This window comes from Leucoraja erinacea, chromosome 7 (assembly GCF_028641065.1).
Source record: "Leucoraja erinacea ecotype New England chromosome 7, Leri_hhj_1, whole genome shotgun sequence".
NCBI lineage: Eukaryota > Metazoa > Chordata > Chondrichthyes > Rajiformes > Rajidae > Leucoraja > Leucoraja erinaceus.
Window position 1 is genome coordinate 2,332,120 of NC_073383.1, and position 27,082 is coordinate 2,359,201.

The window sequence follows — 27,082 nt, forward strand, 5'->3', positions numbered from 1 at the left end:
CCCCATAAATGCTGTAAAGCAGCTGTGCATCTGCCCTTTCACTCATTTATAAATTGTTCATTCCAGTTCTATTTGTTATTATGAATATATCACAAAATGGTTAATCTGGTTAATTAATGTTCTTTTTTTTACAGCATGTTATGTAAAATTACTGTCACGTTTCCATTTTCCTTTGCTTTATTTTTTTTATGTACATCCTTGTGCAAATTAATTGAATCAAGCATACACTCGGTATAATAGCAGTTTTTATAATGTTCTCAAAGTCCAACTTCGATAGCCATTACTCCTCGGGGATGGGTTGGAGGCATAGTTTACGTACTCACGGCACACTTAAGACGGCAAAACAAATCTTCCAGACATTGCTTCTTGATTAATTGGTATTTTATTGAAGTACATACTAAAGTTTCTTCTTATAAAAGTATGTCGTCTCATTAATTTGAGTGTGTCGTGATCATGATTCGTGTGTGGTAAAAAACTATATTCTCACCATCCTTCTGAGACCCAACTGACTCCTAATCTATGAGTCTGCACTAGAAATAGACACACCCCTAGAAATAGACACACCCTTCTACTACGTATCAAATCCCACTTACAAAGGTACAGACAGATAAAACCTAAAATATTTAAAATGTTAGACATGACTATAATATGCTGACTTAAGCTTAATGGCTCCTACATACCAGCCCCTAATTGTTCTACGTATATAACGAAGTAATTACCAATAGACATTAAAAAAGGAACTATACAAGCTTAACCAATATCAAAAAACAAAAGTAACACATTATATTTAGCATTCAGACATCTTTAGCGATTCTTCCATCTTCACCTTCGCCTTCTAGAAGCAGACCTATCTTGGTTATCGGTCTTACCAAGACATTGTTCTTAGTCTGAAATCGTACTGTACGCACCAAACCTTTAACGTCTGGCATGATTTCCAGAATCACTCCCATCAACCAAGAACCTCGTGCTCCAGTAGAATCAACCACCAAAACGATATCACCTGGAATAAAATGTCTTCTTACTTTCAACCATCATTGTCTTTCTTGGATTAGAGGCAAATATTTTTGTGTCCACCTTTTCTAAAAAAGATGTGCCATATATTGTACTGATCTCCATCTGCGGCTCATATTACAAATCTTCCTTCACAAAGAGCTCAGGTGGTAGTACTGGATTGGTTTTCAACAAAATAATATGATTTGGTGTAAGTGCTTCCAGGTCACTTGGATCTTCAGAATTCTTGGTAATGGGTCGATCATTTAAAATTGCTTCATTTTCACAAAATAAAGTTTGCAATCCTTCATCGTCCAGAACTTGTTGTTTAGGGACAGAGCGTAGCAAATTTCGAACCATGCAGATCAACTGTTCCCAAACACTGCCGTGATGAGATCCCGCTAGAGAATTAAAATTCCATTTCATCCCATTCTGATTTATAACACCCTGGATCTTATTCTGATTCCTTACTGGTACTCTCATTGAAGTCGCGATTGTATTGCTTGATCAATAGCTCTTCTCATTTTACAGTAGATATTCAATTGACAGCAGCAGCAGGATGGTTATTCTGGTTCCTGCTTTTGTTGTTCCTTCTCAAGAAGCCAAAGATAACCCATCCGAGTAGGGTTCTCACAGCAAATGGTCCGTCCCCTTGACTGCTGACAAACTTTTAGGTTCCAATGCCTTCAAAGCATTCGTTCTGATAAGTTGGTTGATACCAGAATTTATTTTAGGCATCTTGACATCCTTCAAATAAGGCCATTGTTTCAAGTCTTCTTGCTTGGGTATATTTAGATGAGAAGCAGGCATGGTCTCATGTGTAAACACATCAGATATTTGTATAAAATTGTCATCATCCAGACCAGATACTTCCAGACCTGTAATATGATAACTATCGCAGCATTTCTCTTCATTCATGGTATGCAATAGAATCTTAGTCTTTTCTCCTGTAATGTCCAGCCTTCTCATCAAGCTTTCTGTGCAAAAGGTAGCCGAACTTCCATGATCCAAATATGCATATTTTTGCAACACTGTATTCCCCTTGCCATTCCTTACCTTTACTGGTAAGATGGAGAAAATGCAGGAGATGACCAACTTCATCATACGACAAACAAAACCTTTGTGGCTTATTAGTTGATGCGTCTCCTTTCATTCCGCCTTTCATTTCTACAGGTATTACAGTGGTAGCAAAACTGCTTTCCTTAGGTCCTGATCTTTCTTTTGTTTTAGTAAAGGTAGAACCTTTGACAATTGCAATTGGTTTAGGATCTTGAATACCATAGCGTACATTTGACATTAACCGTACTTCCCCATCCATGAAATTTGCCAGATCAGGAAGCATGGCTTCTCGATCCTCATCTTCCTGTATGAGACCTGCTTTATTCCTCCATTTTTCTCTAAGCCTATAGGGCAGTTTTAGAATGACAGGTTTCATATTACTAACAACATTAATTTCTTGCACATGGTTGAGATTTCTCATCGAGCTACAACAATCTCTTAAAAAATATATCACAAACTCGTGCAATGCCTTCACATCGTTTGCCTTGATAGCTGTCCAAGTTTACATAGAAATATAGAAATTAGGTGCAGGAGTAGGCCATTCGGCCCTTCGAGCCTGCACCACCATTCAATGTGATCATTGCTGATCATCCAACTCAATATCCCGTACCTGCCTTCTCTCCATACCCTCTGATCCCCTTAGCCACAAGGGCCACATCTAACTCCCTCTTAAATATAGCCAATGAACTGGCCTCGACGACCCTCTGTGGCAGAGAGTTCCAGAGATTCACCACTCTCTGTGTGAAAAAAGTTCTTCTCATCTCGGTTTTAAAGGATTTTAGGCCTTCATCATGTATGCATTAGCAATCTTCTGTTCATTACCAAAATGTTCTTTAAGCAATTTCCTTGCCATTTGATAGCCCTCATCTGCAGGCAAATTTTGAACACTTCCAACAAGCTGCTTTGAATATCCGCTTGTGTAATACTCCAGAAATCGTAAGCGATCTCTTTCATTAGTAGTTTTCATTTCCACTCCTTCGTGAAATGCTATTATGAAAGTTTCATATTGCAAAGGATCACCGTCGAACTTAGGAATTCCCATTGGAAGTAAAGTGGAAGAGATATGTTGAGCTAGAGACTCGCTAATTTTATTTTGATTCCTCACCAATTCACAGATTTCATATTTAAATCCCTCATTGGACTCAGAGGAACGGTATACAGGCCTCTGAAAAGAGAAGTAGTCTGCATAAGTTTGTCCCTGGCTGGGCGCAAATGGATGACAAACAGGCCTCTGCCGACCTTGGCTTGCTCGAGCCTGTGTATTAGGCCTCTGAGAAAAATGCCAAGTTTCTAGCTTGTCACGAGCCTCAACAGTTATTTGCTTCGGTCTAGCACCCGGTTGCTGAGATGAAATTTTGTCCCCCATCCACTTACTCAGTGCTAGTGGTGAGTCATACCAGATATTCTCTGATTTGGCTGTTGTTTTCAGCTTAGCAGCTCCTTCTTGGACTAAGGAACTCTTCTGAGATATTCTCAAGCCGCATCTTGAACCCTGAATTTCATATTTAAATCCCTCATTAGACTCCGAGGAACGATAAACAGATATAACAAGTCAATATACATGTCACAGGACTACCTTTTATCCACTATCATCGCACCATTATGTCTTTAGTACGTCAAGAGGGTTTTATTGCCATATGTCCTGAAACGGAGCAATTAACTTCTTACTGGCAGCAGCACAAAAGACATGTACACATTGTAATAATAGTGCAAAGATAAAAATAATCCCTCAAGCCTCTGTGGTCCAGAATTTATTTTGAGATTGTAGTGTTTAATAGCCTAATGGTTGTTGGGAGGAATCGGGTCCTGAACCTGGATGTTACAGTTTTCAGGCTCCTATACCTTCTTCCCGATGGCTGTAGATGAAATGAGAGTGTAGCCAGGGTGGTGTGGGTCTCTAATGGTGGATGCCATTTTGAAGCATTGACTAGATCCCTTCAATGATGGGATGGTCAGTGTTCACCACTTTTTGCAACCTTCTTCATTCCTGGGCATTTGAGTTGAAGAACTAAACCGTGATACAACCAGTCAATATGCTCTCTACTGTACACCTGCAGAAGTTCTAGAGATTATTCATTGACATACCAAATCTGCTAAGGAAGCAGAGGCATTGATGGGCTTCCTTTATGAGTGCATCACTGTGCTGGGTCCAGGACAGATCTTCAGAGATAAGTGCTCCCAGGACTTTTTTCAGTTTTGACTCTTTCCACCACCAAGACAGGTTTGTGAACCCTCGACCTTCCTCTTCTGAAGTCAACAATCAGTTCCTTGGTTTTACTGATGTTGAGAGCAGGGTTGTTGTGCTGGCACTATTTGGTCAGTCGAACGATCTCTCTCATATGCTCTAACTCATCATCACCTGTAATACCTCCCAAAATGGCAGGGTTGTCAGATTTTGAAGATGGAGTTGGAATTGTGTCTGGCTACACAGTCATAAGTTTAGAGCGAGTGGAGCAGGCACTCACCCTTGAGGTGACCTGTGCTGATGGTTATCGAGGATGAAGTGTTGCTGCCAATTTGTACAGATTGTGGTCTGTGATGAGGAAGTCGACAATCAAGCTGCAGAAGAATGGATAGAGACCCTGTCCTGTGAGCTTGGTAAGCAATTTGAAGGGGATGATTGTGTTGAACGCTGAGCTGCAGTCTATCAGCAGCAGTCTGGCATATGTGTTTTTATTGTCCAAGTGGTCCAGTGCAGAGTAAAATTGCAACCTCTGGTGACTTGTTGTGGCAGTAGGTAAATTGTAGTATGTCCAGGTTCTTGTTGAGATAGGAATTGATATGTGCCATAACCAACCCCTCAAAGCACTTCATCACCACGGATGTTAATGTCGCCAGTCAGCAGTCATTGAGGCACATCACCTTACTCTCTTTTGACACCAGTAATATTGAAGTAGGTGGAAACTTCAGACCTCAGTAATGGGAGGTTGAAGATGTCACAAAAACTTTAGCTAGTTGCTCTGCACACATTTTAAGAACATAACCAGAACCGGGTTCAGACTCTTTACGAGGGTTCACCCTCCTGAATGATCTTCTGACCGCTGCTTATATGCAGAAATGAAGGAGCACAGCTGAGTGCTCAGATTTTGATAAGTGAAGACGACGGATTGAGTGATAGGCATCTGATGGGGTGTGGCAGTGTTCAAGGGTGTTTGATCCTCTGGTGCAGGACACATGCTGGTGGCAGTTACGGATTGATTTCTTCAGGCTGGCTTTGTTGAAGTTCCAAGCTATGATGAGAAAGGAGTCGGGGTATACCAACTGGTGTTTGTTCAATGCGGCCTGCAGGTCCTCCAGTGCTAGAGGGACAAATGTCTGGCGTGGGATGTAGATCGTGGTCATGATGATGGAGGTGAATTCTCTCGAGAAGTAGAAGGGACAGCACTTCACTGCAAGATGCTCCATGTGCAGAGAGCAGATTTTGGAACAGGACCGTGTTATATGTCCATCACAATTCTTTAACAAGTCTTTGACACGATTTAGCAGAGACACGACCAGATTCCTACAGTTTCTGAGGATATTTTCATCTCAATATCACAGCGGAATTATGAGCTCAATGAGTCATTGTCTCGTGGTATAGTCCTTTCCGCCTCTGCCTTTGAATGTTATCGGTTTTAAATATAAGGACAAAAGGTGGACATGGAAACTCATCATATGATAAAATAAAAAAAATCAGCCCACGGTTCATTAATTTATTCAAGAATATATATGAATGGTTAAAACCGGTCATTAATGTTCTTGTTCTCTATGCTTAATTGAGGGTATCACACACATTTTAATTTTTAGTCATAGCTCTCTGTGAACGTGTGATGAAGTTCACTATTGACAGCGAAAGTGTGAAATGCATTTATCTGCAACCCAGCTTCCACGATAACTTGGTTGTTTGGATTTAGAACTGGCTTCCTCTTGGAAGATAGTACAGGGTTCAGATGGAAGGTGTTATTCTGTGGTGGAGGTCTGTGAGCAGTAGAGTTCAGCAGGGATCCGTGCTCTGTTTGTTACATAGATATAAACGACTTGGATATAAATATAGACAAGTTAAATTAGTAAGTTTGCAGACAAAACCAAAATTGTTGGAGTAGAGGACAATGAGGAAGGTTGTCAGGGCATACAAACGAGATATAGATCTGCTACACAAATGGATGGAAAAATGGCCGATGGAGTATAATCCTGGCAATTGTGATCCTAGCAATTGGGAGGTCGAATGTAAAAGGAAAATTTACAGTTAATGGAAGTCCCTTAACAGTACTGATGTACGAGGGATCTTAAGGTCCAAGTCCATAGCTTCCTGGAGGTGGCAACAAAAGTAAATAGTGTGGTAAAGAAGGCATATGGTATACTTATTTTCATAGATCGGGCGTTCAGTGTAGGAGTCAGGAAGTCGTGTTGCAGGTTTACAGGACTTGGGTTATGCCGCATTTGGAATATTGTGTATTGGTGCTGGTCTCCCCATTACAGTAAGGATGTGGAGGCTTTGGAGTGTGCAGAATAGGGTTATCAGTACAGGTGCACAACCTTTTATCCGAACGCCTTGGGGCCAGACACTTTTCGTAATTCGGAATTTTTCGGCCTTCGGAATGGAAGATTTTTAGCGTAGATTTTATCGGCTGACTCAGTGGTAGAGTGCTCGGCTCATATCCGCAAGGTCACGAGTTTGCGCCTCGATCCCGGCAGTTACTCGGTCACGAGTTTCAGTCTTCAACGTAGTTTTTTCTTGCAGAATAAATGTTTGTATGAAATGCAGTAGGTTGAATGAATTCCTGAATTTGTAAATGTGACCGCAGCATTGAATTGCCTTTCGCACTCGTGTCACCCTAGCGGGGCTACACTTATGCCCTTAGGTCGCGTGTTTGGCTCGAGCTCAGTGGGGATTCTTGAATGACCGCAGCATTGAGCCTCTCGCACTCATGTCACCCCTACCCTAGCGGGGCTACATGCCCCTTAGGCGGCCTAGTTTGGGGTTTCTTGAATCCCGAGCTCAGTTGTTTGCGCCTCGATCCCGGCAGTTACTCGGTCGCGAGTTTGAGTCTTCAATGTAGTTTTTTCTTGCAGAATAAATGTTTGTATGAAATGCAGTGTAGGAGAGGTGTACTGACTGTGTGGGCAGAACTTTGGAAGTGATTGTCCACCAGTCTCAAAAGCCGCTGTGTCTCCCTGTCCCTGGGATAGCAGGGGGCGATCAAACAGCACAATACCCCCCTCCCCCTCCAACTCCAGAGGAATCCTCTCCCCGATGGGCCGCTACGGCGACAAGTTGCAGTCCGCCCACAGCCCGTGCTGCGCCACCCCAAGAACAAGACGTACCTTGCACACCATCAGCTTCTGCCCCTACGGGGAGCGTGTTCCTCTGGAGTTGGAGCGGGGCTGGGCTGGAGTTGCTGATGTGAGATCTCCGTGCTTGCAGTGGGCCTGGGGATCGGTGTCCCGATGAGGGGGCGCAGCTCGGGCTGTGGGCGAACTGCCACTTGTCGCCGTAGCTGCCCACCGGGGAGCGGCTTCTGGTGGTCCTGACGTCTCCGGCCAGTTTGCAGTTTTCCTCTGGAGTTGGAACGGGGCTGGGCTGCTGCTGGCTGTGGGTCTCTGGGATCTCCGTGCTTGCAGTGGGCCTGGGGGTTGTTGTCCCGTTGGTTCTGACGTCTCCGGTGACTGGCACTGACCTGCTGTCATCGCTGACGTGAAGACAGTGCAAAGCTCCCGCGCCGGTGCAATGGTCGGGTAGCTGGAGAGGGGAGGGAAGGGGTCACACACGTGGCCGGGAAGCAGAGGAGTGTAGGTGGGGTGAAACTGAAGGGAGCGACAATCTGCTGCTGCCTGCCCGCTGAGTTAAAAAGTTCCCACGGTAGACTCGCGATACACAGTGTATCGTGAGTCTACCGTGGGAACTTTTTAACTCAGCGGGCAGGCAGCAGCAGATTGTCAATTAACCCTCCCGCGCAATATACCCGCACCTTCTCGTTTATGAATGGGGATTTAGTTCCCCTTTCTTCAAGGACCGACCGGAGGTTCCGCTGTCACCTCTGCGGGCTGCCCTCGGTGAACGTCTTCAAGGACCTTTCTTCAGGGACCGAAAAAATGTCCGCTATTCGAAGCTTTTCGTTAGTTGGAACTTCGGATAAAAGGTTGTGCACCTGTATGTTGCCTGGATTAGAAGGTATTAGCTGTAAGGAGAGCTTGGGCTTGTTTTCTCTGGGGCGTTGGAGGCTGAGAAGTAGAAATATATCAAATTATGAGAGGTATATATTGGGTAGACAGTGAGAACTTTTTTCCCCAGATGGCAATGTTAAAGATGAGAGAGCATAGTTTTAATGTGAGAGGGGCAAAGTTTGAAGGAGAGTGACTGAAATGTACTGCCTGGGGTGATGGTGGAGGCAGATATGATAGTGGCATTTAAAATACTTTTATACTGGCACATGGATATGCAGGGAATTGATGGATATGGATCACATGCAGGTAGAGGAAATTAGTTTACCTTGGCATCACAATTGGCTCAGAAATTATGGTGTTGGGACTTGTTGCTGTGCTCTACAGTTCTGTGCTATGTTTTGTACTGTCACTGTTGTTTGACATCTGGCCCAATACTTTAGTTTATTGGACACATTTGAAACTGTTGGAATGGAATGTGTATGGAGTCATGCTTGTACAGGGAGTGTAGTAAGGGGCTGAATAAGCTGCCTTGGACTCCAGTGTTGATGATTATTGTGGAGGATTTGGTGCCAATCCTTACAGATTGCAGTCTGCAGGTCTGGAAGTCAAAAGGAGTGCCGAGTCCTAAGTCCCAGAGTTTGGAGATGAGTTTGTTTAAAATTATGGTGTTGATGGTGGAGACAAGGTCAATACATAGTCTGCATGGGTGTCCTTGCTATCTAGATGTTCCATGGATGAATGTCGAGCCAGGGAGATGGCATCTTCCAAGGTCCGGTTTCAGCAGTAGGTGAATTGCAGTGGACCTAGGCTGCTTGGAAGACTGCAATTGATGTGCAATATGGCCATATTCTCAAAGTACTTAATGACGATAAATGTCAGAGTAGTAGTCATTTGCACAAAACCTTGCTTTGGCACCGAATGATGGTGGTTGTCTTAAGGCAAGTGGGAACCTCAGATTATAGTAGGGAAAAGTTAAAGATATCTGGTTATACTACTGTCAACTGGTCCATGCAGTGTCTGAGAACATGGTTAGGAACTCCATCCGGGCCAGTCGCTTTCTTCAGGTTCATTCTCAGGAAGGCCGATCTGAAATCTGCAATGGTGACTGTGGGTATAGGTACAGTACACCTGAGGTTGTCTGTGCAGTGACATCACTTCATTTTAAAATGGGCATAGGATGGAGTGAGCCAACGTGTCAGCCCGCCTCCACTTGGAAGCCCAATGTAACATGCTAGGCTTGTCGCAATTAACGGGTGCCTGTATGTTTAGTTTGGGAGTCTCGGTTGGTCTGGTATTGTCGCTTGGCATCTCTGGTGGCTTGCAAAGGCCAACTGTAGATTTCCTTTATAGGTCAGGGTTACCTCGCTTCATAGCATGGCTATTGATAGCTGTGTACAATTAGCCCAGTGTGAGCTTCACACCAAATGGAATAGGATGTAAACTGCAGTCAGGATAGCCAAAGTGAGTTCCAGTGGCAGGCAGTAAGAATGGTACTTTACCATTAGATCTTCCTTTGAGGAGCAGAGTCTCGCCAGGACTGCCATGTCCAAGCAACACGAGACATTGAATAGGAAGCATACCTTCTCACCCCTCTATCTTGCTTGGCATGTCATGTGTGTATCCGGCGAACTGAGAAACCTTTAGTTGAAGCAGGTGTGAGCCATATCTCTGTGAAATAGCACACTGCAGTCTCTCAGTTCCCTTGGCAGTTGAGTCGAACTTTGTTTATCCAGTCTATTGGATGTTTGCCAGGAGTATGCTGATATGGGGGAGATTTAAAAGTGTATTGTTTCAGTCTAATTTGCAGACCTGCCCATGTCCCATGCTGTTTCTGGTCAGGCCGTGGATTCCATGTGCGGAATCAATCATTCCAGGAAGTAGGTGGATGTGTCTGGTGGGGCCTGGGAGTTGTGTTGTGGCATTGGGCACTGCAGCGGGTCAGGTTCTCAGCCATGTTGAGCTTTATTGTTGGGTCGTGGTGTTTGGCACTCTGTAGTTGGTCCCTTTGTTCAGTTGGACCTCTGGCGAGTTGAGATTGGCTTTGCCCGCTGAGTATTGCCTTTGTCTGGGCCAGGCCTTTGGAAGGCTGGGGAGTAGTTGGTATGTCCTGTAAGCTGCAAGTATGATTGGAGAGAACATTTTTAGTAATTCTGATAGCATTATAATCTTGGTATATTTATAAATGTACAACAGTTGTAATAGATGCAAGGAAGGTCTGCTGGGGACAGCCTGCAAAGAGAAACTGTGAACAAACTACCATCTTGGACAGATACCAACCATGTACGTAATTTCAAATTTCTCAAGCTTAATACAGGCCTATTACAGTATTGCAAAACAAAGTACTACAGCTGAGTATTTGCAGTATTTACTGTTTTTAATTTTTTTCCTCTAGCATGCATTCTAGAAGTGACTTGAAGTGGCATTTCTCATATCGTTGGTGTGTGGTTCATAATAATAATAATAAATACTTTATTAATCCCCTTTCCAGGGGAAATTCAGATGTCGTTGCAGCACACTAGTAAAAATACAACATAGCATTAAAGAAGAAGTTTAACATTAAAACATAAAAACATCCTCCCACAATGGTTGCCACTGTGGGGGAAGGCACAAAGTCCAGTCCCCATCCCCTTGTCCACCCATAGTTGGGCCTATTGAGGCCTCCGCAGTCGCTGCTACGGAGGCCCGATGTTTCAGGCCCTCTTGCTGGGTGATGGTGCGTCGGGAGAACCCTCTCAGTGGCTTGGGGTGCCTGGAACGGCCGCTTCCTTACAAGAGACCACGGCTTCCAAGCCAACAGGCTGCGCTGGACGAAGCTCCACCACGGCGATCTCGGCAAGAGATCCCAGGCTCCCGATGTAAAGTTCAGCGCCGCCGCCCGCGGCTGGCCGCTCTACAGACCTGCAGTTCCGCGGTTCAATCGGCAGATTCCAGCAATCGGCAGGTTCCAGCGCGGCGACCCAGGCAAGGCATCGCCCGCTCCGCGATAGCGTTCCAGCGCTGTGCCGCCAGCAAAGCCGAGGTCCTGGCCAGGTCCCCTCAGGGAGCGCCGCTCCAGGCCCCGCTGGTAGGCCGCGAGGACGTGTCGAAGGTGCTCTTGAAGGAAGGCCAGGTAGGGACTTGAAAAAGCAGTTGCCCCCTTCCCTCCCCCACACATAAAAAGATTAGACCCCATAAGCAGGAATAAATGATTAAAAGTGCACATAGAGGCACTAATAATAAAACATCAAATATCTACACTCGTAGAATTGAGTACATTTAAAGAAATGTTATACAAGGTGAACAAATTACATACATAACATATTCTTTAAGACCTTTGAACCTTGTGGCGCCGTCAGCGATGGCAGCCTCACCAACTGTCCGTCCTTTCATCTTTTTTTGCCATTTTTAATGTTTTTTTTAAAAGTTTGTGTTAATGTACTCTGGTTTATTTTATGTGGGGTGTTGGTGTCAGGGGAAACTTTTTTTCCAATCTCTTACCTTGCTGGAGATGTGATTGTTTTCTGGATCGTATCTCCGATCGCTCTGCGACCTAACATCATGGAGCTGGCGACCTTGCTCGAGACTGACTTTGAACCCCACCGTGGGGCCGTGGGTTTCCCATCGGAGCCTGCAATCTTTTACCTGGGATCGACGCTTCAACCGCGGCCTGCGGATTTCAACATCAAGGAACTTGCAGTCTTGGGTAGAGACCAATGTCGCAGAAGGTTTCGATAGCCCCGACCCGGGGTCCGATCTCCGGCGCGGGAACCAAGATTGCCCCGACAATGGAAGGCTCGAGGCCCCTGACCGCCGCGGGAGGAAAAAGAAGGGAAGAGAATTCCAACAGCAAGTAAGAGTGATTGCTTGATCCTGTAGGTTTGTAAGTCACCGTATCCACTCTCTTGTCCATACAAATGTGTTTTCCTTTTAACCGTATCAAATGTATCTCTGGCACCACTGCACAATTATCTCAACCATTTGGTTCATTACTTATCGGTATCTGCAATATTGTGATTCATCGCATTGTTTTTCTCACAGAATGGCAAATGCCAAGGCATTCTTCTTTACTTGCTCTGTGATCAGGGCCAGCACATCTTTATGTCCCACATTACACAGAACAACATGACTTTCCTTCACTCTGCTCCTTTTGGTTCTGTAATTCCTGTAATTCTGTAATTCTTGCAAAGCAAGAATTTCATTGTCCTATCAGGGACACATGACAATAAACTCACTTAAACTTGAATCTCTTTCTTGTCCATACTGTCTGTGGCAACAACCTCTTTGCAGGTAAATAAAATATTGAAAGAGTTGCAAATGAAAGTAATTTATCTGTATCATTGTTTAGGCTTGTTAAATTGACATTTGGAATTGCTCTGAACATACCAAGCCATCGTCATTATCGTCAATGGAGCCGAATTACTTGCAGTTCCTAAAACATATGTGCTCCTGAGTTTGTGAACACATGACTTAATATACACCCCTGTACCTACAAATGAACATTTGAGAGACCAGTGGGAGGGATTTGCAGAGCTGCCGGTAACTGTTCTTGCCACAGCAAACGCAGGAAGAAGACATTCTAGTCAACGCATTGGTAACTTTATGAATCCTAGCAAGAGACGCACCGTCCGGCCAGCAAAAGTGTCCTTTTTTTAAACCCTCAAAGCATTTAAAACCAAATTAACCTGAGATTGGCTTGGACTACATTTTGTAGTCAGTTTTATTAGTAAGAACAGAAAGACAAGAATTAAATGCTTTTGCAAGCTTTCTCCTCAGTACAAACCACCTCTGCAGGTATTTCTTGCTGTGTGGTAACTTGGTCTGTGGCTGCATTTCCGACTTGTGAATTGTTCAGATTATAAATAGTTCTTGGGACCGGAACCCTGACCTGCACAATAATGGAGTTTTCAAGTGGATGCTTTACTGAGGAGCTTACTATGGCAAGAAAGAACTTTGCCATTCTTGCAAATTTTCCTGCATCCTCAACCCTACCAGTCTTGGTGTCAGCTGCAGATTTGCTAATCATGCCACTACATTCTCATCTAAATGGTAAATACTGTATGTATGATAAGTTACAGTGGATCCAGCACTAACCTTTGCTGCACCCTAGTCGTATGTTTCCAATCTAAAATACTATTACCCTTTGTTTCCTTTCACCAAACCAATTGAGTGTCCAATTGACTAGTTCACCTGGATCCCACATAATCTCATCTTCTGGATCAGCCTTCTATGCGGTATCTTATCAAAAGGTTTGCTCGAGTCTACATAGACAATCTCTATTGCCCAGTCCTCGTCAATCCTCTAAATTGATGAAGAAAGCGAATGGCATGTTGGCCTTTATAACAAGAGTTGTCGAGTATAGGAGCAAAGAGGTCCTTCTGCAGTTGTACAGAGCCCTAGTGAGACCACACTTGGAGTATTGTGTGCAGTTTTGGTCCCCTAATTTGAGGAAGGACATTCTTGCTATTGAGGGAGTGCAGCGTAGGTTTACAAGGTTAATTCCCGGGATGGCGGGATTGTCATATGCTGAGAGAATGAAGCAGCTGGTCTTGTACACTCTGGAGTTTAGAAGGATGAGAGGCAATCTTATAAGATTGTTAAGGGTTTGGACACGCTAGAGGCAGGAAACATGTTCCCGATGTTGGGGGAGTCCAGAACCAGGGACCACAGTTTAAGAATAAGGGATAACTAAGCCATTTAGAACGGGGACGAAGAAACACTTTTTCTCGCAGAGAGTTGTGAGTGTGGAATTCTCTGCCTCAGGTGGAGGCAGGTTCTCTGGATGCTTTCAAGAGAGAGCTATTTAGGGCTCTTAAAGATAGCGGTCAGGGGATATGGGGTAAAGGCAGGAACAGGGGTACTGTTTGGGGATGATCAGCCAAGATCACATTGAATGGTGGTGCTGGCTCGAAGAGCCGAATGGCCTACTTGTGCACCTATTGTTTATTGTCTATTATCTAAATCATCTCGTGAAAAAAAAACTAGCAAATTTATGAAACACAATTTCCCATGTGAAAGGCCATGTAACTAACCCTAATCGGTCCTTGCCTTTCCAAATGCAGATAGATCGTATGACTCCAAATGTTTTTCCGTTTCTTTAACCTGACTGATGTTAGGCTCACAGATCTGTAGTTCCCTGGTTTGTTCTTGCAGCCCTTTGAAAATAAAGGCACAATATTCGAGACCCTTGCACCTCATTGCATGGCTGAGGAAAGGCCCGCAATTTCTCTTCTTGTTTCTCACAATGTCCTAGGACACTTCCTCATCTCACAGAGATTTATCTGCCTCATCACTGACAGCACATCCCCTCTGGCGAAGTAAGTACGTTTCAGCTTATCATCTTCTATCTTCGTTCCTGAAATCCCCAGCTTCCATGATTTCTACAGTAAATACAGGAGAAACGTTATTCATTTAAGACCCCACCATTTCCTGTGGCTCCACACAGAGATGACCACACTGATCCTTAACTGACCACTGACCTATTCTCTTCCTAGTTGCTCTTTTTCTTAATCTGCTTATCGAGTTACTTAGGAATTTCCTTTATCTTAGGCTATCCTGTGTTCTCATGTAGCCCTCTTGATTTACTGAAGTGTACTTCTACATCCGATGTACTCCAAGGGATTGGCCTGATCCCAGATAACAGCTTATCCCCCATGAACAGATACACCCCTTCCCCACCCTCCTTTTGGTGGAACAAGGTATTAGCTAATTTATTTACTGGAATTGTTTCAATGTCGTGATTTTTTTTTTTTTAAATCCTCTTTTTGCTTAAATTTATTTTTAATTAAATCCAATTTATTTTTAGAAGGTATTATGGCAAGATTAATAACTGGCTTAATTAGGGCCTTAGCTAGTTGTCAATTTTCTCTGTTGTTTCAGAAACAAGGCTTGTTATGGCGCCCCGCTGCCGTGAAATGAAATGTGGCATCAGCACTCGTCAGACAGGAACTGCCATCAAGAATTAGGCCCACCAGAAAGTGCAGAAACAGTTTAGTTTGGACTTGCCAATACTTTTCAAAATCCTACTTTATTTGTTTTCACATTGTTTTAAAAGACTTACAACGTTGTCATTTGTAAATCCCAGCGATAAAGCAACTTATGGGCCTGTCACCCTTAGGCGACTTTGTATGCGCCACGTGTTCGCGGGTGGTTTGCCGGGTAGTCGCCTTCATGGTCGTGAGGAGTTCCGGCATTCTGGCTGCCTCATTATGGTCGCTGCAAATGTTTCAACATGTTGAAAAATTAGCGGCGACCAGAATGGAGCCGCCATGGAGAGTAGCGAGAATTCTCGTGCTGTAGGTGCAATGGTAGTGGGTCAACACGAGGCTGTAGGTTCTCGTAGGTTGTGTTCAGTTAATTTCATTGGCTCATTGGGGAAAAAAACGTAAGCAGTAGTTTTCAGAACCAAGGATAACCGACCACTAACATTGTCCGCTGAGCTTCACAGCCGTGTATCTCTGGTACCTTAAAAATTGTCTTGACACCTTCTCCCCTCTATTTTAAAGGACTTATGTGACCCTGTGCTTTCACCATCTTAATTATAGCTCCAACCTTCCTGCTCATCGCGGTGTGTGCCTGTATCACATTGGCTTTGCACCGTATTAATTTTACTCAGCGCTCCCCTTGCTTGCCCTGTCGCCGACAGTGGCCTGAAAAATCGCCTAAGTGGGACAGGCCCATTAGTCTGGAGCTGCCATGTTCTATTTGAGGTGTTTTCAATATTGATGGTGAATGAATATGAACAGGCATCTTTTCAAACCGTTTCGGCCGCCTCCTTCATGGAGAGGCGACTTTTTCCAGGTCGCCTCCCCCGTGGTCTAACATCAAGGATCGGCGAGGCCTTTCCCGGAGACGCGCCCGGGCTTCAGCGGCGGGCGCAGCGTGGACTCTCGGCGTGGAGCGTGCGACCCTCGCTGGAGGGGAGCGCTCGGTTTCGCTGGCCCGGGGCAGCCGGCAGCCTGAAGCCGTGGTCTGCAGAGCTCCAGCTGGTGCGGCGTCTATGGCCTGGGATCCCTCGTGGGGGACCCGGGGGAAGAAGAAGCCATCACTGCCGGCCCGCGGCCAACTTCTACCGCGGGCCCGGCGTGAACTTACCATCACCCCTGGAGGGGAGCTTCTACCGCAGGTCCTGCGGTCTGCGGTGCTTCTGGCTGCGGCGTGGCGGGGACTTTAAACTTTAAATCTTCGACGGCCGGCCTGCGGCCTACACCAACTTAAAGCCGCGGTCTCCGATGGGGAAGAGCCGACTCTGGACTTACCTGGACTTGTACCTTGTCCTTTTACCATCTGGATGCCCGCAGCAACGGCTGCGGAGGGTTGAGGTCCTGACCACGGGGGAAAATGGAGGAAGACTGGCCAAATTGTGTGCCTTCCACCACAGTGATGAATGCTGTGGTGGATGTTTATGTTAAATTTTTATTGTGTTTTTGTGTGTGTTCTTTATAATTGTACTGCTGCTGACATATTCATTTCACTTGCACTTATGTGCAATGTGACAAATAAACCGTATTTATTGTATTGTATGTACAAGGTATTAATTGTAACTGGCATGTGTGCTGACTGGTTTTAATCAGAGGAAATAGAAAAGCATTCAGCGCCTCAACAATTTGAATTGCATTATAAAAAGGTACTGTAATCAAAATGTTCTATTTCCTGTTGTAGTGTGTTATGTTTAAGATTGTTTCTGGTTTTATTAATCAGATGGTCATAGGAAGCCAGATGTTTCTATGGGTAGCCATGATCCTCGAACAGCAGTACAACTGAGGAGCCTGACTACAGTTTTAAAGCGTTTGAAAGAAATAATGGAGGGCAAAAGCCAGGTACAGTACACAATAAAAGTAAAATTACCAATGTAATGTAATATATAAAGGCAAAAGAACAAAGAAGCTCAACAGGCATGAATGGCCTCAGTAAGGTGAAATGTATGCGGACTTTAGAAAGGATCAAGTAGCAATTTGGCTACTTGAAACTACAAGCACTCTGAAAAGGTTCAGCATCGGTGGAGAACATGGAAGAAATTTTCAAGCAATGCTATATGCAGTTCCCTAAAGAAAACGCTGTTTATGCTCAGTTGATTTACTTTCAACAGACGGTCCCATATATGTGTGAATGCAGAGCAATTGTGCAATAGTTTTTAAGGAGCAGCACCATGGCGTAGAAGTCGAGCTGTTGCCTGACAGCATCAGAGACTTCAGTTCGATCCTGACTATGGGTGCTGTCTGTATGAAGTTTGTACGTTCCCCCATGAGTTTTCTACGGGTGCTACGGTTTCCTCCCACACTCCAAACATAGAAAATAGGTGCAGGAGTAGGCCATTGGCCCTTCGAGACTGCACCGCCATTCAATATGATCATGGCTGATCATCCAACTCGGTATCCTTTACCTGCCTTCTCTCCATACCCCCTGATCCCCTTAGCCACACGGGCCACATCCAAATCCCTCTTAAATATAGCCAATGAACTGGCCTCAACTATCTTCCGTAGCAGAGAATTCCACAGACTCACCACTCTCTACGTGAAAAAAAATTATCATCTAGGTCCTAAAAGACCTCACCCTTATCCTTAAAAACACCTACAGGTTTGAAGGTTAATTGGCTTCAGTAAAATTGTCCCTCGTGTGTAGGATAGTGTTTGTGTAAGTGGTGATCGCTGGTCAATGCGGACTCGGTGGACCAAAGGGCCTGTTTCTGTGCTGAATCTCTAAAGTAAAGTCAAAATCATTTAGTCCCAGATTGTGTGTGCTTTATATAATATAGGATACTGACTTGAAGCAGTACTGGATGCCGGACAGTCAGTGCAAAGAGTGTTATGACTGCAGTGACAAGTTTACCACTTTTAGACGTCGACACCACTGTCGTTTATGTGGACAAATCTTCTGTAGTCGTTGTTGCAATCAAGAAATACCTGGAAAATTTATGGGTTATGCTGGTAAGTGAATTGTGAACCTATTTTCAGAGTAAATCTTTGAGTACATGCCAAGATTAATCAGGTTAAGCATCTGAGCTGGACAAATGACAGTTTTTACACATTAAAGTGGGACAAACAACTGTATAAATGCATCCAACACGTTGTTATTATAATAAAAAATAATAGAAAGGAACTGCAGATGGTTTATATCAAAGATTGGCACATAATTCTGGAGTAATTTAGCGGGTCAGGCAGGATCTCTAGAAAAAATGGATAGGTGATATTTTGGATCAGGACCCTTCAGATAGCTGTCTTCAGATAGCAGACCCTTCACACAAGGACCCTTCAGATGCTGTCTGACCCGCTAAGTTACTCGAGCATTTTGTGTCTATCTTAGGTTGCTATTATATTTTATTGCATATGGACAGTGAAATTACTGATCATGATACAAACATTTTAGAATGGAGATATTTTGATAATATGACTTTTAATAATTTTTGGGTGGTGGAATGTTGGTTGATGAATGGTGAGGAACGCATTAACCAGTCAAGTTCTTTAGTAACTTGTCAGTTTCTTTGTTGAACTAAATTAAGGCGCATGTTGCAATCAAAAGCGCTTGAACAATTGGTTGGGAAGAAAGCCACTCTGTAAGAAAGACGACTGCAATTGTCGGGCAATTCAGATATTACAAAATGAGAATTATTACCCTTCACTCCATACTACCATTAAGTAGTCATCAGTATTGTTGACAAGCATATTGATTAATGTGGTTGTGAGTGCCTTAACTATGACCATATTTGTTTGTTGCTATTGCCCATTCTCTCTAGGGTATTTGCATCCTAATAATTTTAAGGTGATTTACTTTAATAACCAGGTCTTTGTAACTTGCGTCTTGCTTTGTCCTTGTTGATGTATACGTTTGACTTCAACTGTGGATCTGTCTGAAGTTGGATAAGATAACTTTCATTAAAAGTGATTAAAATGATATTTCATTCAAATAATAATCATTTTACCTTAACTTTACTTTTCTCTTCATCTTTCCTGGATTCCTCTCCAGCTGTCACACTTGTCTTCATAATCAGCCTTTTGATCTGAACTTATTTTATTTTTTACTCCATTTTTTATTCCATCTGAACATACCAAATTCTTTTGAACTGTGTATTTGCTGATCTACATTGACCTGCAGTGCCTTTAAACGAGGCATGTAAATACATTTTAGGGGATTATTTATTCTGGTGCATGTCATCACATTGCCACTTATATAAGAAGAATGTGTCAGGCATACAATATGGAAGCAGCCCACCAAGTCCATGCCAACCATCGAGCACTCTTTTTTTGTTTTATTCCCCCCATGTTCCTATTAAGTCCCCCAGAAGATACAGAAGATCTTGCTTGAGGATAGAACAGTTTTGCAAGGAACTGGCATATCTTGTGTTGATACATATCTATATGCATTTGTATAAAGCCAATCATCTTGCAGTGGTTGACAAACAATTTATAGTATATCTAAATAAGGCTCATGCTTGTGATGCAAAAACGGTCCACTAACCCATCAAAGTGAATCCATTTATTAGCAGTCTGAAACATGGGAACATTTGAATATATCAACTGAGAACTCCATGGCCACTTACTCCCTTGAATTGGCCTCTGCTATTGGCAAAATGACAGTGACTGCACTAAATGTAAGCTCCGTTCCACATTCCAGCCTCTCTGACCGATCATTATCATTTAGGCAGGTCAGGCAGTCTTCCTGGAGAACATGCATAGGCGACGTTTAGGTCGGGAACCTCTTCAGAAACGTCACCTATCAATGTTCTCCAGAGGTGCTGCCTGACCCGCTGAGTTCACCACTTTGTCTTTTTTTTGTACACCTTTTATTTCTTTATCATAGTCTCTTGCTTGTCAGGAACCTTTTGACCTCTATTAAAAAATATTAGGCTGCTGCTAATGCCTTTTGAAGACCTGGGATATTTACGACTTTAAAGAAGGCATGTAATTCTAAATCTATTTATCTATGGTGATCTATTTATTCTGGTGCGTGTCTGACTCGGATTGATTAATTAAATTATACTTTATTATCACATATACCTAGGTACAGTGAAATGTTTTGTTTTGTAAACCCCTCCTCCCGCAGGGTTCTCCCATCGTTATCGACAGCCCTCCGCCAGGTCCCCCACTGTTCTTGGCGGGGGGCGGGGGGGGGAGGGGGGGGATGCCGGTACAGGGCTGCCGAGAACAAAGGGGGGGTTCCGGCAGAGTGGGCGTCGAAAATGAAGGGGGAGCACGGTGAGGGAAAGGGGTGCATGCTGCTACGTGCGGCAGCAAGTGGTAGTAGATAGGACTATTTGATCAACTTTTGCAACTTTAGCGCCAAAACGTGGCGACACTTGTGTACTGCCTAGGTGAGTTCTGCTACATGATTTTACCAGGTTGTTTGCAAAACCAAACAATATTATTTTGCAACAAAACAAATGCCCTGAGCCGGAAAAAAAGGTTAATTTAGTCTACACTGGTTTTGTAGAATATAGACAGTACATGAACAGGCCATTCAGCCCACAATATACTATTTTAATTAAAAATACTGTAAGTTGATTTGGTATTTCTCTTCAGGTGATCTCCGGGCATGCACGTATTGCAGGAAAATAGCACTGAACTACGCACATTCCACAGACAGCAGCTCCATTGGTGAAGATCTCAGTGTTTTAACTGAGATCTTCACCAATGGAGCTGCTGTCTGTGGAATGTGCGTAGTGTTTTAACTGACTCAACGTATTCTGTCTCCATATTGGATCCAAGTGAACCTAGAACTCCTGTAAGTGGAAGGAAAGCCAGTAGAAATATATTTTTGGAAGAAGATCTTGCTTGGCAAAGGTATGCAGCATATTTTGGGGGACTTGGCATTTTAAGTATGTGATAAGTATGTTTGAGTCAAGGTAGCCTAGTGAAAGTTTGTTGCATGACATTGATTTGACATTTTTTAACATGTGCCATTTAGTTAATCTGTTGCTCGACAGCACAAGTTGTTAATAAAATGACAAACTAGTTATGATCATGTCATTGGAAACAGGAAGATTCAAATTAGTGTTTCAGAAGCCAAACTTCATGTCTTAAGACTTTGGTTGATCAAAAAACTTGCCATTTCTGGTTATATAAAAATCTGTTCTGATCTGTTAGATGCTGGTGATCCTTAAGGTTAGCAAAATATCTTAAAAAAATATTTGTGTATTATGCTAAGCTTTTGTAACATTGCAGCATTGTCCTATGAACAGCTGAAGCCTGTGGAATTTATAAAGAATTAATTACAATTATAATTTACTTTTTCCGAAAGATTGAAGTTGGATATTGACACGGCAAAATGGACATTATTGAATCCTGTTACGTGTCACATCCCAAAATAATTTTTGAGGAGGGATAGATGGTCTTGATTTGTACTGTTAAAAACATCTTGGAAAGAAAGACAATCTTACATTTATTGCATGTTTGTCTCAATCTCTTAATATCACAATTCATTTTGTAGCTCAAGGTATGCAGCATATTTCAACTGAAGGTATTTTTATAATTTGAGAAATGCAGCAGCCAGTTGGTATACTGTAAATATCCAACGATAACAGCATCACTAACATGATTATTTGGCTGATTCAAGCATAATTGGACAGGGTCACAGTCACAAGATGGCACTTCCAACCATTAAGCACTTCAGTGCTAAACTGGATGTGAACCTACATTCTGGTGTTTATTTTGGGATTGGGACCTGAACCCAATGGACAGTCCAGCACAGGACAGGTCTTTCAGCCCACAATGTCTGTGTTCCAAACATGATGCCAAGATAAACTAATCTCATCTGCTTGTACATGCTTCATTCCCTGCACATCCATGTACCTATCAGAAAACATCTTAAATGCATGATCATATCAACTTCCACCACTCCCCTGGCAGCACATTCCAGGCATCAGCCCCCTCACACATCTTCTTTTAAACTTTGCCCCTCTCCCTTGAACCTATACCTTCTAGTCTTTGACATTTCCACCCTGGAGTAAAAGGGTTCTGACTGTCTACGCAATATATGCCTCACAATTTCATACATTTCTGTCAGGTCTCCCCTCAAACTCTGACGTTTCAGCAAAAATCTTAAGTTTTGTCCAACCCTTCCTTGTAGCTAATACCGTCTAATCCAGGTAGCATTCTGGTAAACCTCTTCTGCACCCTCCCCATAGCCTCTACATCCTTCCTGTAAAGGGCCATAATAATCTGTTTGAGTTGTGAGAGCCCACCTATGGGCTCATCGTGATGTAATTGATCATTCCTTGTCATGCTTTTCAGCAATGAGATCTGTAGTTCAATGCAGATTTGTCATGTAGGAAATTGGAAGGGCAGTGGCACGGCTGGTAGAGTTGCTTACTCGCGGCACCAGAGACCCGTGTAGAGTCCTGACCCAAGTGTGTAGTTTGCACATTCTCTCTGTGACACCGCTTTCCTCCCACATCTCAAAATTCTGCGTGTTTGTAAGTTAATTGTCCTCTGTAAAATTGCCCCTAACATGTCGGGCGTGGATGAGAAAGTGATATAATATAGAAGTGAACAGGTAATCAATCGGTAGTTGGCGTGGACTCTGGTTGAAGGGCCTGCTTCCACGCTGAATCTCCGAATTAAACTAAACTAAATTGTTTGATAAACAATGATCAATGAACCATTTGTTTTGTTGCTAATGTCTTAAATCATTCTAGATTTATCAACCTCTGTAAAGGTTGGAATTTTTTCTCTGTTGAACGCAGGCCTTTATGGATCCAATGAATGCACTGTGGTCCCATTGTGTCTTTCTCTTTGTAGCCCCTTGTTCATTTTTTTGTCTGTGGCAATTCTTGCTCTCATGTTGAAGAAAATATTTAAGATTTTCTTTTCATCTGACTTTTTGTTTAGTCCAGCATCTTTCCAATACTGGAGAAAATACCCTTTTTAAACCACATTTTTTCCCCCAAGCATCTGTGCATAAGAAAGCATTCTATGTTTTGACTTAATAATACCTATGAATGAACTACATACATGAAGTTAATACAGGGTATGCTATGAATAGGAGCAAAAGGGATTATTATCAGCCTATTTGGTCAATTTAGGCTAATTTCAAGTATCTGAATGGTACCATCATGCAGAGATAGCATTACAGTTGTCAATTTACAGTGTTGGGTGGGAATTAATGTTGATGATGCTAGTCAGACTGATTAAAATTATGTTTTGATTTCAATATGAAATAATGGTGGATGTGAGGAAGGGTTTGACAGCATTCTCTTCAAGTATCCCTGGGTGAAAGTTTTGCATTTTCTATTAAAGTGAAGACGACTGGAATTTACTTTCTCAGTGCAAGATTTAGTGCCATTTGGAAAGAAGGAAGAGCAACTTTTCTTGTCGCTCACTGATCAATTTTAGTCACACTTCCTTGTGTAATTTCTCCCAGACAGAATATTGCAAACAACATGAAAGAGCCAAATGCTCAGCTTGTTGGCATTTATCATTTCCAACTGAACATTGGCATTCTGGCTTACTCCACGTGGCGGCAAACATTAGTGAGCAGCATTATCTCTGTATCCTCTATAAGATCGTCCACAATCTATTTGGATGCACGGCAACAATGAAATGTAAACTGCCTAGTTAGAGTTGTTTAGTTTAGAAATACAGCGTGGAAACAGGTGCTTTGGCCCAACGAGTCCGCACCAGCCAACAATCACCCATACACTAATTCTATCCTACACACTAGGAACAATTTACAGAAATCAATAAAGCTACAAACCAGCACATCTTTGGAATGTGGGAGAAAACCAGAACACCCGGAGAAAACCCATGCGGTCACATGAAGAACAGATAGCGCCCGTGGTTGCGATCGAACCCAGGTCCCTGGTGCCATTCTTGAATGTTTTATTTTTTCTTTCTTTTGGACTCAAAGAAAGATGTGACAATGTGTAAAAGGAAAATATCATCAGTTTGCAGACAAGTTCCCAATTATGGTGGGCCAATAAAATTTCACAAGATCATTCTCTGGCCTCCATTCAAAGATGCCAAATTTAATGAATGGCCTCAACTGATAGTTGGTACAATCACAATCTAAGCTTTCCATTTATAAGAGCTATATGACACATTTCTAACAAAATGGGTGCAGTGGGCATCCTGTTGGAAGTGAATAATTATAAAGGGACGTAAGAGACTGCAGATGCTCAATAATTATAAAGAAGCTCCTTAGGTTTTTCTAGCTGCAGATGTTGCTGGTAATGCATCAGTCATCAAATCTGCCTACGTGCTAACTTCATCATCACAAGGATAGGTAAACTGCACTTGGATGTGTAGCAGATTCATAGAATGATTATCTGTACACTGTTGCTTTTGAATTGCAGTTTAAAACATATGATCCATCTGCTCAATTTTAAGCAAAGCTGTTATAGGCACAGTACATATTTTCTATTTGATTACATGATTTTATTTTAATTAGCTTGGGTCAGCAGAATTCACAGAATAATGCTTTGGCTACACGTCTCACAACGGTACAAGAAGATGCCGGAAAGTCACCTGCACGCAAAAGGTATTTGAAAAAAGAATTCTCAATTTATTCCTGCTTCCTGTAACTCTCTTTATTTGTGATCTTTTCTGTTTTTGTAGATAATTGCAATTTAAATATTACAAGCAAAATGCTAGAAATACTCAGCAGACCAGGTAGCATCTTTGGAAAGAGAAACAAGGTTAAAATTTCGGGTCACTAACCCTTCATCACCTGCTCAGCATTTTTATTTCGATTTCAATTATCTACAATTTTATATACTGTGCAATTTTAAATAAGTTTGCAGGCACAGTACATTGTAAAAATAATATCTCATATATATGACCTCATAGCTCATTCAAGGATTTTCACCCTTGGTGAACCTGCTGTTCAACTGACCAAATTAGAGAAACGGTCGTTTGAAAGGAACTGCATATAGTGTACTACTGCATTAAGCCAGTTTGGGAATGGAAATTCACACTGATTTTGCAAATCACTACCAAAATTTTTTTAATTGGGATGAAAAAGAAGCAACAAATTTTGTCCAGTTTCTCCAAGGGTGTGCATTACAGAAAATTATGACATAAGTGGTTTTCTGCCAACCTCTGTACTGCAATAGTCTTCCTTGTAATTCATTTTAACAGACAAAGATGCAATATTCTGTCAATTGTAACCTTAAAACTCAATATCAAGCCAAAAACTGAGTATCGACTAGTCATGTGTCTTTATTGTTAACTTTTGCTTATCTGTATAACAGTGGGACCCTTGTACTTATAGATTGGATATAAAATAAATTCTAATTATTGATTCCTTTGTGGAAGTCTTATTGTTGAACAACAAGGAAAATGCTGTGAAAAGTGATGAAAATGCAATGTTAACTTCAAATTAGCAGGATTAGCCTGAAGCGTTTTTAGGTCTTCCCGGCGTTAAAGATAACTTGCAGGATTTTCAGAAGGCCTTTGACAAGGCACTGCATGTGAAGGTGATAAAGAAGATGAGCGCCCGTGGTATCAGAGGGAAGATACTAGCATGGATAGCAGGTTCATTGAATGGCAGAAGACAAAGAGTGGCAATAAAGGGGGCTTTTTTGGGCTGCCAGTGACTAGTGGTGTTCCACAGGGTCCGGTGCTGAGGCCGTTACTTTTCACGTTGTATTTCAATGTTTTGTGTTAGGAAATTGAAGGCTTTGTGGCCAAGTTTGTAAATTATATGAAAATAGGTGGAAGGGCAAGTAGTGTAGAGAAAGCAGGGACTCTGCAGAAGGACTTGAACAGGCTGGGAGAGTAGGAAAAGAAGTGGCCGATGATAATACAGCATAGCAAAGTGTGAAGTCATGCGTTTTGGTTGTAGAAATAAAGGCGTAGACTATTTTCTAAATGGGGAGAGGATTCTAAAATCAGAGGTGCAAAGGTACCTGGGCGTGCTGGTGCAAGATTATCAAAAAGTTAATTTGCAAGTTGAATCGCTAGTAAGGAAGGCAAATACAATGCGAGCAGTTATTTTGAATGGGCTCGAATACAAAATGAGGGATGTATTGGTGAGGCTTTAGAAAGCACTGGCTTGACTGCATTTGGATCATTGTGAGCAGTTTAGGGCCCCATATCTGAGGAAGGATGTGCTGGCATTGGAGAGGGTCCAGAGGAGGTTTATGAGAATGACCCCAGCGATGATTGGGTTAACATACACTATGATGAGTGTTTGACAGCATTGGGCCTGTGCTTGCTTCAGTTTAGTACGATGAAGGGGGACCTCATTGAAACTTACCGAAAAATGAAAGGTTTGGATAGAGTGGATGTGGAGAGGATACATCCTCCAGTGGGAGAGTCTAGGACCAGATGCAATAGCCTCAGAATAAATGGGGGTATCTTTAGAAAGGAGATGAGGAGGAAATTCTTTAGTCAGGAGGGTGATGAATCTGTGGAATTCATTGCCACAGAAGGCTGTGGAGGTAGTCAATGGATACTTTTAAGGCGGAGATTGATAGATTCTTGATTAGTACGGGTGTCAGGGGTTGTGGGATGAAGGAGAATAATGGAGATGAGAGGGAAGAATAGATCAGCCTTGATTGAATGTGGAATAGACTAGATGGGCCAAATTGCCTAATCTGTTCCTATAGCTTATGAACTTCCAGTTATGTGGGGTTTGAGGTTGATGAAGATTCGTTTGTGGAATCTAACACCACAGATGGTCGAGGTAGTGTGTAGCAGGATGGTGAGTAGTTTGGGATATTGTGGGCTGTTTCCTGTGTGCTCCTTGAGCTCCTGTCTCCTTATGAATTGAGTTGAGCTTTCAGGATGTTGCTTCTCCATTTTAGTTGTTGCAGACCATGCTTTTCAAAATCATAGAGGACAGTGCATTGTTTTTATAAAAAAAGGTTCAGTTTGTACTTGTGTTATACCTATATATATATTTATTTGACTTGCAGCAGAGGAGAATGGTAAGGTGGTGAAAAATCGTAACACAAAAATGTGACAAATGGGGTCAAATT

The 27,082-nt window shown here is 42.7% G+C and overlaps 1 protein-coding gene across 4 annotated transcripts in view; it reads left to right on the forward strand.

Annotated features, from left to right (window-relative positions):
* Window positions 1-27,082, forward strand: part of pikfyve (phosphoinositide kinase, FYVE finger containing) — a 126,560-nt gene that overhangs the window by 14,928 nt on the left and 84,550 nt on the right. For all 4 annotated transcript variants that reach the window (XM_055637655.1, XM_055637657.1, XM_055637658.1 and 1 more), the window contains exons 4-8: window positions 16,870-16,988; window positions 17,924-18,095; window positions 20,685-20,770; window positions 20,824-20,945; window positions 24,550-24,639. In XM_055637655.1, coding sequence (XP_055493630.1) covers window positions 16,870-16,988; window positions 17,924-18,095; window positions 20,685-20,770; window positions 20,824-20,945; window positions 24,550-24,639 — 589 coding nt within the window. The remainder of the gene's footprint in view (window positions 1-16,869; window positions 16,989-17,923; window positions 18,096-20,684; window positions 20,771-20,823; window positions 20,946-24,549; window positions 24,640-27,082) is intronic.